Source organism: Saccoglossus kowalevskii, chromosome 2 (assembly GCF_978046115.1).
Source record: "Saccoglossus kowalevskii chromosome 2, keSacKowa6.1, whole genome shotgun sequence".
Classification (NCBI taxonomy): Eukaryota; Metazoa; Hemichordata; class Enteropneusta; family Harrimaniidae; genus Saccoglossus; species Saccoglossus kowalevskii.
This window is the reverse complement of record NC_140642.1, coordinates 11,606,331-11,616,981: the sequence shown is the minus strand read 5'-3', so window position 1 is coordinate 11,616,981 and position 10,651 is coordinate 11,606,331. Positions and strand designations below refer to the sequence as shown.

The 10,651-nt window shown below is 34.5% G+C and overlaps 2 protein-coding genes across 2 annotated transcripts in view; one reads left to right on the top strand and one right to left on the bottom strand.

The window, feature by feature from the left end:
- Positions 1 to 2,972: 2,972 nt before the first annotated feature.
- On the bottom strand, positions 2,973 to 6,451 carry LOC100378698 (protein O-glucosyltransferase 1-like). Its single transcript, XM_078006287.2, has one exon. It carries the CDS (start codon positions 6,173 to 6,175, stop codon positions 4,973 to 4,975), a length of 1,203 nt encoding a protein of 400 aa, XP_077862413.2. The 5' UTR covers positions 6,176 to 6,451; the 3' UTR covers positions 2,973 to 4,972.
- A 98-nt stretch (positions 6,452 to 6,549) lies between these two features.
- LOC100378848 (vam6/Vps39-like protein) overlaps positions 6,550 to 10,651 on the top strand; it is a 63,700-nt gene continuing 59,598 nt past the window's right edge. Inside the window, exon 1 of the mRNA XM_085491297.1 lies at positions 6,550 to 6,694. Coding sequence (XP_085347423.1) covers positions 6,622 to 6,694 — 73 coding nt within the window. The 5' untranslated portion in view covers positions 6,550 to 6,621. The remainder of the gene's footprint in view (positions 6,695 to 10,651) is intronic.

Here is a 10,651-nt window from a genome sequence, read left to right as displayed (position 1 = left end):
TGGGACGTTTTCAATCTTAAATTAGGTAATTTTTAGTTGATTGAAAAGTACCGAAGGAGTCACCGGTGGTATTCATTGAAAGTTGCACCCAGGTCAAACCTCATACTTGTGATTTCCTTTTGAAGAGAGCATTGGATTGTGGGGAAACCAATGCTCATCAACACAAGTGTCGCACATACGCAGCGTGATGACTACCGCGCTTTAATGTATTTACCATTTAAATCAAATGTTTTATTTTTCTTGTAGAACAATTTTTTTTTTCATGAAAATATTTCTCCACTGCATGTTTAAAAATGAAAAAAATAGTTCACTTGTGGAGGTATACTGATTTACATAATGAAGGGTATATCCAGTCGTTTGGCTTTTTACTAGTGAATATAGCTTATTTGAATCAAGGACCATTAACATTCAAATTGCATGATTTCTCCCATCCAACATTGACTGGTTGCATATTGCTTTTCTTGTGTTGGTCTTTGTGATGGTATTTCTGATATATTTTGTGTCATTAAATCTGTTATTTTATTAAATCTGATATTAGGATTTTTATTGACACGGTGTCATAAAAATCCTAATATCTGAAAATAAGATTTAATGACACAAAATACTGTCACAACGACTGAAACCAACACTATGGACCCATAGCCAGCATAATCCCTACAAAGTCAGAGCCAAGTACAACATTTTATATAAACATAGCAAATATTATGTTTGTGGCGCTGATTCAGAACTATGGAATATGTAATCATGTATGGCACCTCATCATGCACAGCTGCTACTGTCTGAACAGTATCTGTTGAATTCACCTACCCGTAATCTCACTACTTGTACATCTGTCGCCATTGTATTTATAATAAATCATTATTCTCGTATTTGACTTACCAAAGTGATACTTTGGGTTATATCATTGTCTATGGTGATACAGTATTTATACAACATTCTTAACCGTTCTACATTTGGTAATTCATAAAAAAATATTTATTACTGCATACAAATGGTTGATGCATCAAATGTTTGATTTGGCCTTACTGGAACATATTCTCTTACCAGTACCTCTATTTCATTATTGCTTTTTATTTGTTAGTCTCGTAAATCAGTGTTGCACAGTTGATACAAGAGTTACATGACATTCTGTGTATTTAAAGTGAAGGAAACAATGGATAATCACAATGTTTAAAACCTAGTAAATATCCATGCCATGTACGCCAGACTAATCTCGGTAAATATTTCTTCTATGAGAGCCAGTGATACAGATAGTTTCCAAATTTACTCGTAGTACAGTATGGAAATGACTTCAAGTTTATTATTTCAATGAAAATAGTATATACAGTCTTATCGTTCATGTGTGTTGCCGTATTACAACTTTGCTAGTAGTACAACCTAGTGTTGGGAAATCGTTTTGCCATAGTACCAGTGTTTGAACTTAAAGGTGTTAATTTTTTGTAGACGTATATTGTGATATACTGTAAAATACTTTATTTTAGCTGGAATTAATTTTCATTACATTGTGTAAAAAGTCTTTTTGGGTGTTTTGTATGAAATTTATTTTCAATAAGTTGAATGGGAAATAAAGGAAAAAAGGTATATTCAATGGATTTTATTTTCACTGAATCATTCCTTCAGTGAAAATTTATTCTAAGCAAAAATAAAGTATTTTACAGTATACAAGTCAAGCCTTAATTTGCTCTATTAGTATACCTGTATGTAAATCTATTTTATGGCTAATGGAACAAATATGGTTCTGACTATTGGTGGCTTTCAGCCTAATTTACAATGTCCAAGGCATGTTGTATTTCAATTTCTGTTTACAAATCATTTTATTATTAGAATCTTGGTATATGGATGGAACACTAGTTAATCAGCTGTTGATTTCCGTGCACAAATCAGAAATATAGAATGTTGTTTTTAACTTCTTCGTAACTTTATGGCTTTGTGTCCTTTCAATTTATAAGATTTTACTATAAAATAGTTTCATACATTTACTGTAGACCCAGTATTCATAGCTTTTTGATTACTTCCTATTCTTGGCGAAAAAAGAAAACAACTTTAGTTTCTTCCTAATTAATTTTACAATGGGTTTCATAGAGATTTTCTTTACTTTGTTGTATGCATAACTTTTAATATTTTGAGTTGTATGAAATTCAAGGTGTTTTTTTTGTAATTCTTTAATAGGTTGTTTACTGAATAAAACGGGTTTGGACTAAAGTATAGTTATAACACGCTTGTCACAATTGCTATAAAAGTTGAGTCAAAATTGTTTGTGAAACGCTAGAGGGCGCTGTCTTCCACAGGTCCTTGTATTGAGTTGAGGCGTTTGACCGCCAAATGGATTCCCACAGAGAATGTTGATATTGCAGCTGGGTCACAAATTCCATTGATATCTCTAATGTTAAATTCAAAGATTCTTGTCAAACACTGGCCAGTCTAACTGATAATTGAATCGTGCCTTTACACAGTGTTTCCGAGAGAAAATTGCCTAACAATATAATTAGTTAATTCCAGACAAGGTATCTGCCATTAGTAGTGTGTGCCCTACCATAAATGCTGGAGACAAGAGTCTGAGGTAAAAATAAATGTTTTAGTTTATCCCATAAAAAATGCTTTCTTATAGAGCAAATATGGAATTTGTCTCAACTACAAATTGATTTGGCTTTTTAATACTGTAAAAGGTTTAATTATTCACTTTAATTTTGCTTATTTCGCTGACTGGAAAATGTGATAAATTAAAACCAGGTGAATATGTAAAATTTAGCATAGAATACATTATCTAAATGATAAAACTGTGAATTTAATAACCACTGAATATGCCTGCAATGGTAAATCAGTGAAATTTAAACCCAGTGAAAATTAGGCATTTTACAGTAGTAGACCTGTGGGTATCGCTAAAAATGTGCAATCAAAATTCAAATGTAGTATAGACATAACGTAGTTTCATAAACACATTTCAAAACCACATAAAATGTAATAAACAGAGGTTCAGGTAAAATCTGAGATATATTTTAATTCTAGCAATATAAAAATAGATAGCATTGTAAATAGAGACATGTACACGAATGAATAGAAAAAGCGATACAATGACAGTATATAAATAGGTAATACACTCAGAATTTAATAATTATGACCACACGTTGCATTCAAATAAGCCCAGTAGTTAGTGATATTTAGCAATGAAAATGGCCAGAATGGTTGTTACCGTAGTTTGTAATGTAAATCATCACAAACAAATATATTCGAAGAAGGGGGAAAGGACCATTTTTTACTGGTGCTGGTCATACAACAATCTATGGAGATTGTACTGTACAATCAGTTACAGAAGTGTCAAAATAATTTCTTTTTAATATCTTTTAATACAGGTCTATGGGCACAATTTTTTTTTACAACTGACCAGTGTTTTTCTGATTTTTTTTTTGCAGCATTTCATTCAGTGGTAAATTGTCAATTTAAAGTTTGCTTTTGAGTCTCCCACCCCAGGAATATTTCCCCCCATTTATATTGACTATCGGAGGAGGAATTTTAGCAAACAATGTGGTAATGAACTCTTTACATTCAGATCTGAAAGACAAGTTGCTCAAAGAAAAAAAGCACATCAATCAAACACCTATAACCATAGGACTCTTATAAACACAAATGTGAAAACAATCTAAACTTAAACAATCTTATTATGAGAAAACTGCTGAATTGCATACACTTGATTAAATTAGTTAAACTATAATAAAAGTGCTCAACTAAATACAATTATTTACTTTGAAATTTATAACTAGTTATAATACTATTCTGGTGATATTATCTATATATTAATTTAATTTAAATAATTGTAATAATATGTGAACTTCCAAATTCATAAAAGTATAAAAATGAGTGAGATGTACCCGATTTAATTACCAGTTCCAATAGTATAAATACTGCATACAAGAGCCCACACAACTACTAGTAATATTTACAAAATTGTTTAGAAATATATGTGCAAAAAAAACAACATCTTTATGGTTTATCTGAAAAACTATGGTGACAACAAAATTATTAATTAACCCTTAAAACACAAATTTGTTGTTAATTCCACAATGGCTACAGGTCTTATTTCACCTTTAGTAGTAACCTTGGTGTTTAAAGGGTGAAATTATTTTATATTTATGGCAAACAATTAATAGTGTCTTGATGCTTGCAAAGAAAAAGCAAAGTATGGTAGGTACAATCTCATGAAATTCTAATGTAGGTAAAGGTGCAGAACACGGGTGTACGTTACCTCCTAACTACATCTGACTAACTACAAACCCAAGTCATATTTCAGTAGCTTTTCTCTACATGATAGGATTTGTCAACCAATTAGAGTGTGGCTTACTGGAAAGCAACCTGCAATAGGAGTTGTGATTGGTTGCTGATCTTGTAAAATCTGAATACAACTTGCATCCATCAGATCATGGAGCTAATAGTCGGATGTAGTTTGAGGTAGTGCACACCCCGAGTGGTTTACTTACATCAGATTTTTAATCAGATTGGCACTGGAATAAACAAAAAATAGCCAGAATTATCATTAATGTTAAATGCCTGGCCTAACATTGTTTAAAATTACAAAAAATTTATATCAACACTGGAGGAGATTAATGACGATAGCTTACAGTAAATTTCATTAAGGCATGAATGTGGTTTTTTTAATGGAAATTTATAAAATATTTATAAAAACCATTTACCCTGGAAGACACTAATTCAATACCAAAAAAAATACTTTTATTGTGGTAGCTATGGAAACCATTTCACTTTCTTTTAGTCATTGGTTGATTTGCTGTGATGCAATCATTAACACATTATGAGTTGTTTTCAACCATCATTTGAAATATGTAAAACATTCATAACTTTATGAAATTCACTGTATTCTGCAATTTAATTCAATATAATATTAATTTAAGGCTTTTTTGCAAAATCAATGCATAAGACGTGATTTACTGAATTACATTTTTATAAATATTTCATATTTTTATTAGAGTTCATCTTTTGGTTGCATCAATTTCAAATCTGGATTCCTTTTTGGTTTATATTTTAATAATTTGGAATACTCCAGAAGTAACTTCCTCCAGTAGCATTCCACATCTTCCATGCGAAGATGGTCCCAGATGTATTGAAAACCTCTTTCTGCTATTTCTTTAGCAACGTTATCATTTTCTTTTACGAACTCTATCAGTTCTTTCACATTGGACAAATCTTTTCTTACTGGAATGTAGTGCACCCAAGGTTTAAGAGAAGGGTAAAAAAATTCCAACCACTCGTCTCCAACATGAAATACTAAGGATTTGCACAGAAAAAGATGCTTCAGACGAAAACTAGCAGCCACTCCCCGGAAATTAAACAGGTATTTATAGGGACAGTGTTCTTCCAAGGTAATTTCCTTTGCTGGTGGCTCTCCCAGTGTGTCTTTGTCAGATTTCCAGGCCTGGTTTTTCGTATATTGGGCATCAACCAAATCTGGTTCAGCCCTGGAAAGCAGCACCAGAGGGTCACGCTCAGCACTGGTTCGCGAGCCCCGGAAGAGTGCCTTGTTGTGCTTCTTTTCCCACGGCCACTTCTCTGCTTCCTTGAACAAGGTTTCACGGAAGAGGTCCCATCTCCCCAAGCCGGTTGGGAATATAGGCCAGACAGCTGGGCCACCTTCCCAGAATGTCCACGCAGGGTACATAATATCGTACATTTGACTGTCCACTTTACTGAACGAGAACACGGGTCTGGGGTCTACGTATTTAGGACTTTGTGGATAATCCCTGGTGTTGATGATGAATTCCATGTCAGGTAACCTGTTTATTAATTTCAATATGAAATGCTCGGCGCCACTGCATCGAGCAGGAAACATGCACTCTTTAGAACGGTACAGCTTGTGTCGAATTATTTGATAGTGTGTGCCAACATTCTGTTCCAGAGTCTTCTGAAATAATTCTTTCGTTATTCCACCCCGGTCTTTCCACACCTTCAGATCCTTGTTTAAGGTATCCTTATAACATGAGCACTCCCGTATGTCTTGTTCGCAGTCAGTGTACGCAGACACCGCCGTGTCGATGTTTTGCAGATACGGCGTCCACTTGGGATCTCTCGAGGCACCGTTGGAGTTGTTCTCGTCTTCGTCATTCGCCGCGCAGCTAACAAGAAGCACACATACGAATACTGATACCAAGAAGATAGAGGTATTCGCCATGTTGCACCAACACCCGTTTCTCTCTTGCGGTGAAACTGACTGAAATGTGACACGTGTCCACGGACGGTTGGTGGATCGGCCTCAAAACTTTCAAGACCAAGAGATCATCAACAGAAGTTCAAGCTTTCCTTGAGCAGAGGGTCATTGCTCTTTTGTCAACTACACCTTACATAACCTCACTTACAATTACTGTCAATGTTTTGTGCGGTAACAGCTTAGTCCCGGGCAGTACGAAATCAACTGAAACTCAGAGTTCCACCTTTGTTTCTGAATGTGAATGCATTTGGGCGTTTATGACTCGTTAAGGAACAGCGCCAGCAAGTGTTGAACTCTTGAACTTCCATGACGATGTGTTGAAGGAATTATGGAAGGAATATACTTGTAATGTCGAAAAGTGTCTACGTTCCCTGATCAAAACCACCAGACGTCCTCTTATTATATACACAATGCACGATGCATACGAGGCAGAACCGATCCTGGAAAAGCTCCCGTTGCAAATCGAGTCTATAGCATGCCACGGTAAGTAACCTTGATCAAAATATCCTGTCCGAGCATGATGGTCCGAGTCAGGAAACATTTCTCTCGAGTTGGAAAGCAAGGTGCTTCCGGAGATTTCTATGTACATCTTGTCAATGTAGAAGTCTTAAACTTAGCTCTATCAGTATACTGATATTTGTAAATATGTCTAGACAATTTACGCGTCTATTATTAGTATTGAATATCGTAGCTGAGATGAGTTTGGTTGTTGTGAAACCATGAGTTTGAAATCTCTGCGTTCTATTGACGTTTCTGATTTCTGCCTATTCAGAGATACGTATATTACAATCAATATATATCTCCAGTGTTTTGTATTTGATCATTTAGTTACACTTGTACACTCTGTTATTGCGTACACACATATAACAAAATTCAGGGTCTGACCCGGAGTTGATTTTTCACCTGCAGTCAAAAAAAAACATGTGAACAAAATATTATGGTGTTCACACTTGTGGATTAATTTAGCTCAGTGTGAAAGGTGTGGGCTTGGCTTTGAGCTCTGCATTAAACCCCAAGATGAGGTACTTTTGAACAAGGACTCTGGGTTCATTAAAACAATGCACTTTAACAACACAACATTACAACTTAATATGTCAGCCATATACTTAAAAATACAATTAATTTATTATCAGGTGATTTTATTCTCAATTTGTCGGAAATATATATTGAAAGGTTTATTGTTTATTACTGAAATTGAATTGTTTTATTATACTGAACAAAACGGAATAAGACCTTGAAAGCCTTGCTATTTGCGAACGTGAGAGGCAACACCACATATATTTTTTGACCAATCATAGTATTGTATATTTGTATCAAAGTTCAGAATCCCCATAAGGGTATATAAGCATTCAATGTACTTGATTCACTTGGCTCTTCAATATGTTATGTTCACCTTCAAATAAACAACTAGTTCTACACTAATAAGTACTAGTATGTGTTGTGTCTGACTGCTGGACATCTTGTTTTATAAAGAATATTATGTCCAAATATATGACTTTTTCCACACAATTCTTTCATTTTAAGAAATAAGCATTCTCTTGATATGTATTGAATACTGAATTTCTTTTACTATTACATTCGTTTTATATATGTATTGCAATCTTTATTGCATCCTTAGAAATAACAATAAAGATATTATTATAAATAAGTTTTATTATTATTATCACCTACATACCATATTAGGAAATGCAAATTCCAAATATTTAACGATTACTCGCGTAAGTGTCCTCAAATAATAAAAACAAGCATGGGAGCCTCAGCGCAAAGTTTGACCAGACCTCACAAAAAGAAGTTCGTTAAATCTGAAATTTGGATTTCAGCATTCCCATGATGTATCCTTCGAAGAAAAAGATGTATAATAATAAGGTTATTATGAGGATACAGCAAAATAAGACAGTAAGTGGTCGCATAGACCTCCACTGAGCGTTAGCCAATACTCCTGTTGTAATGTCTTTGTGCATATTTCGCTGTATCCCCGTAATAACCTCATATTATAAACGAGAACTGGGTTGTATGCAAGGAGGGTTAGATTCAATTGATTCCAGTCTCTTTTCACTGTGCTTCTGTGTCTCATCCTTGGGTGCCAGATGTATGCTCTGAGCCACTCGCCACAAGAGACTAGGGGTCATAGTGCTTTGTCCATCAATCATTTCAAGGTGCAAATAATGTTACAAAAATAACATGTATATATCGATGGAATCTGTCAATAACTGGTCACCAGTGTGTTGATTACTTTGCACTTCTATTATAATGATTTATTAAAAATTTAGTGTTCAGCAATTATGTGCTTGAATTTATAACTCATGATGTATGGGTGTGACCTCTGTTAGAGGGTCTATGGTGTGACTCAAACTTTGTTAAAGTTTAATGTTACCAGAATTTTATTGTTGGATGCAGTGAATACCTATACATAATAATTATTTTATAAAAATTTCATTCAACACTATAATCTACTACAGAGAGCAATTTTATGGTTGTATACCCAAAACTGAAATAATTGTTCACTCAACTAAAGTCACAAATAGCACATTAAATACGTGTAATTATAAAAGGAAGAAAAACGTGATAACGTAATATTAAGGTTGTAAAACAACGAAAAACTGAAATACAAGCTCACAAAATCAAGAATAAAAAATTAAATACATTTAGCCCCGACATTAGAAGGCATTATTTAGTAGCTGGTCGCTAGGCAGACATGTTTCAACAATTATAACTCCATATTTTTCAAAATTGTTAGGCCTAGTTTGAGATTCATTGACCTTGGACGTTTTTTGTGTTTATCTTGAAATTGATTTCTACGTAGTTCTACAGATTCAGTACGCAATTTCTAACAAACGAAAGGTCAGATCGTCGCCATTTTTGGTTAACTTTACCGCTATATAGAGTACTGGAGGAATGTTCCTGGATTTATTTCTGTCTGCCTTCGTTTTGATTTTTTGCTTATTTTTATATAGAGACATGTTGTTTTTACTCAGGTATTATCGCCCAAGCATTTGAAATAAGGCTACATAAAAACAAATTATAATTGCAAAAAAACGAAGAACATTGTACATGAAGCACCCCTCTATAATATTTACATAAAAAAATATATTCAGTCGTGCTGCAAATTAATTATTAATTGCGTCATTAACCGTTTTACTCCATTTTCGCGTATTCTTGTGATCACGTGGCTTGGTATTTGCATAATTTAAAAAAATTGCCATATTTCCAAAGTTTGAAACAAGACCTTTATTATGGTATATAACATACATGGGTAAAATGTATGTTTCAGTCTGTAAATTGAGGCCAAAAAATTGAACCAGCGAACGTATGCTAACCCCTTAAATTTCAGTTTATGTGATGTAATTTTGTATGTGCATCTTGAAAAAGATTGCATAAATCCTCTTATTTGTGTGCAATAATTGTAACTGAAAAATGTAGTCATGTTTGGGATTACATGACAGGGCTGCTTAATCATCATAATGGCATGGTAACTGTATATACTATATCCCAGCACACAGTCCTATGGGCCATGACCCCCCCCCCCCCCCCCCCCCCAAGGTTCAACTGAAGTTGTTACCAAACGCTTCAGCGTGGTATTAAGAGTTTGTTTTCAGGGGTGGGTGATACCAAGGTGGGAAATGGATGCACATATGGGGTTAATTCCTTGAATTGCAATATAGAGGGTTCAAGCTGAAATACAATATATAGTGTTTTCATGTTTCGTCTGATATTTCTGTGGTATTCTGCTGCTGTAAGTAATGCACGATTTGTTCCGAAATTCAGTATATTGTGTGTATTCCAGGGTTATTCGTTTTTTGCTGAAAACACCCCTATTTTTTTAGTGGCAGAGTCGAATAGTCTCACTCCCACTAGGAAATCTGCATTGTTGCTTGAATGTGAGTTAATTAAACACATTTTCCAGACCGGCGAAAGAGTATACAACAGCCAATTTTAACAGCCTGTCACGTGATTTTAGTCTGAATGTCAACATGAAGAGGCTAGTCCATTTTACGCAGGAGTAATTGGGAGTAGAATATGTGAGGGATAGTATCAACAGAGATGTGTATAGTGAAAAGTAATATCTATCCTTCATTTGCATCTCTGAACATTTCTGTTTTAGTATATTGGTTTGAAAATGTTGAACTTGCATGATTTGCAATGTGTTTTTTTAATGGGACTCCCCCATTGATCGAATCCCGGGTTTGAACGAGAACGACACACCACGTGATTCGTTTGAATACAATGCTGATGGCAAACATGCCGTGTTACTGCAGTACTGCACTGACGGGATGACTTACTGGTACTGCATGCTACAACTTCGCTTGTGATGTTGCTTGTTAGCCATGGATTACATGAATCTTGATTACCAGTCAAATGTTGCTCATTTGACGTTGGTAATCTTTATTTGGAACTGAGTAACTTCCTGGTACTTCGTACTATGATAAAAATCAGTCAACA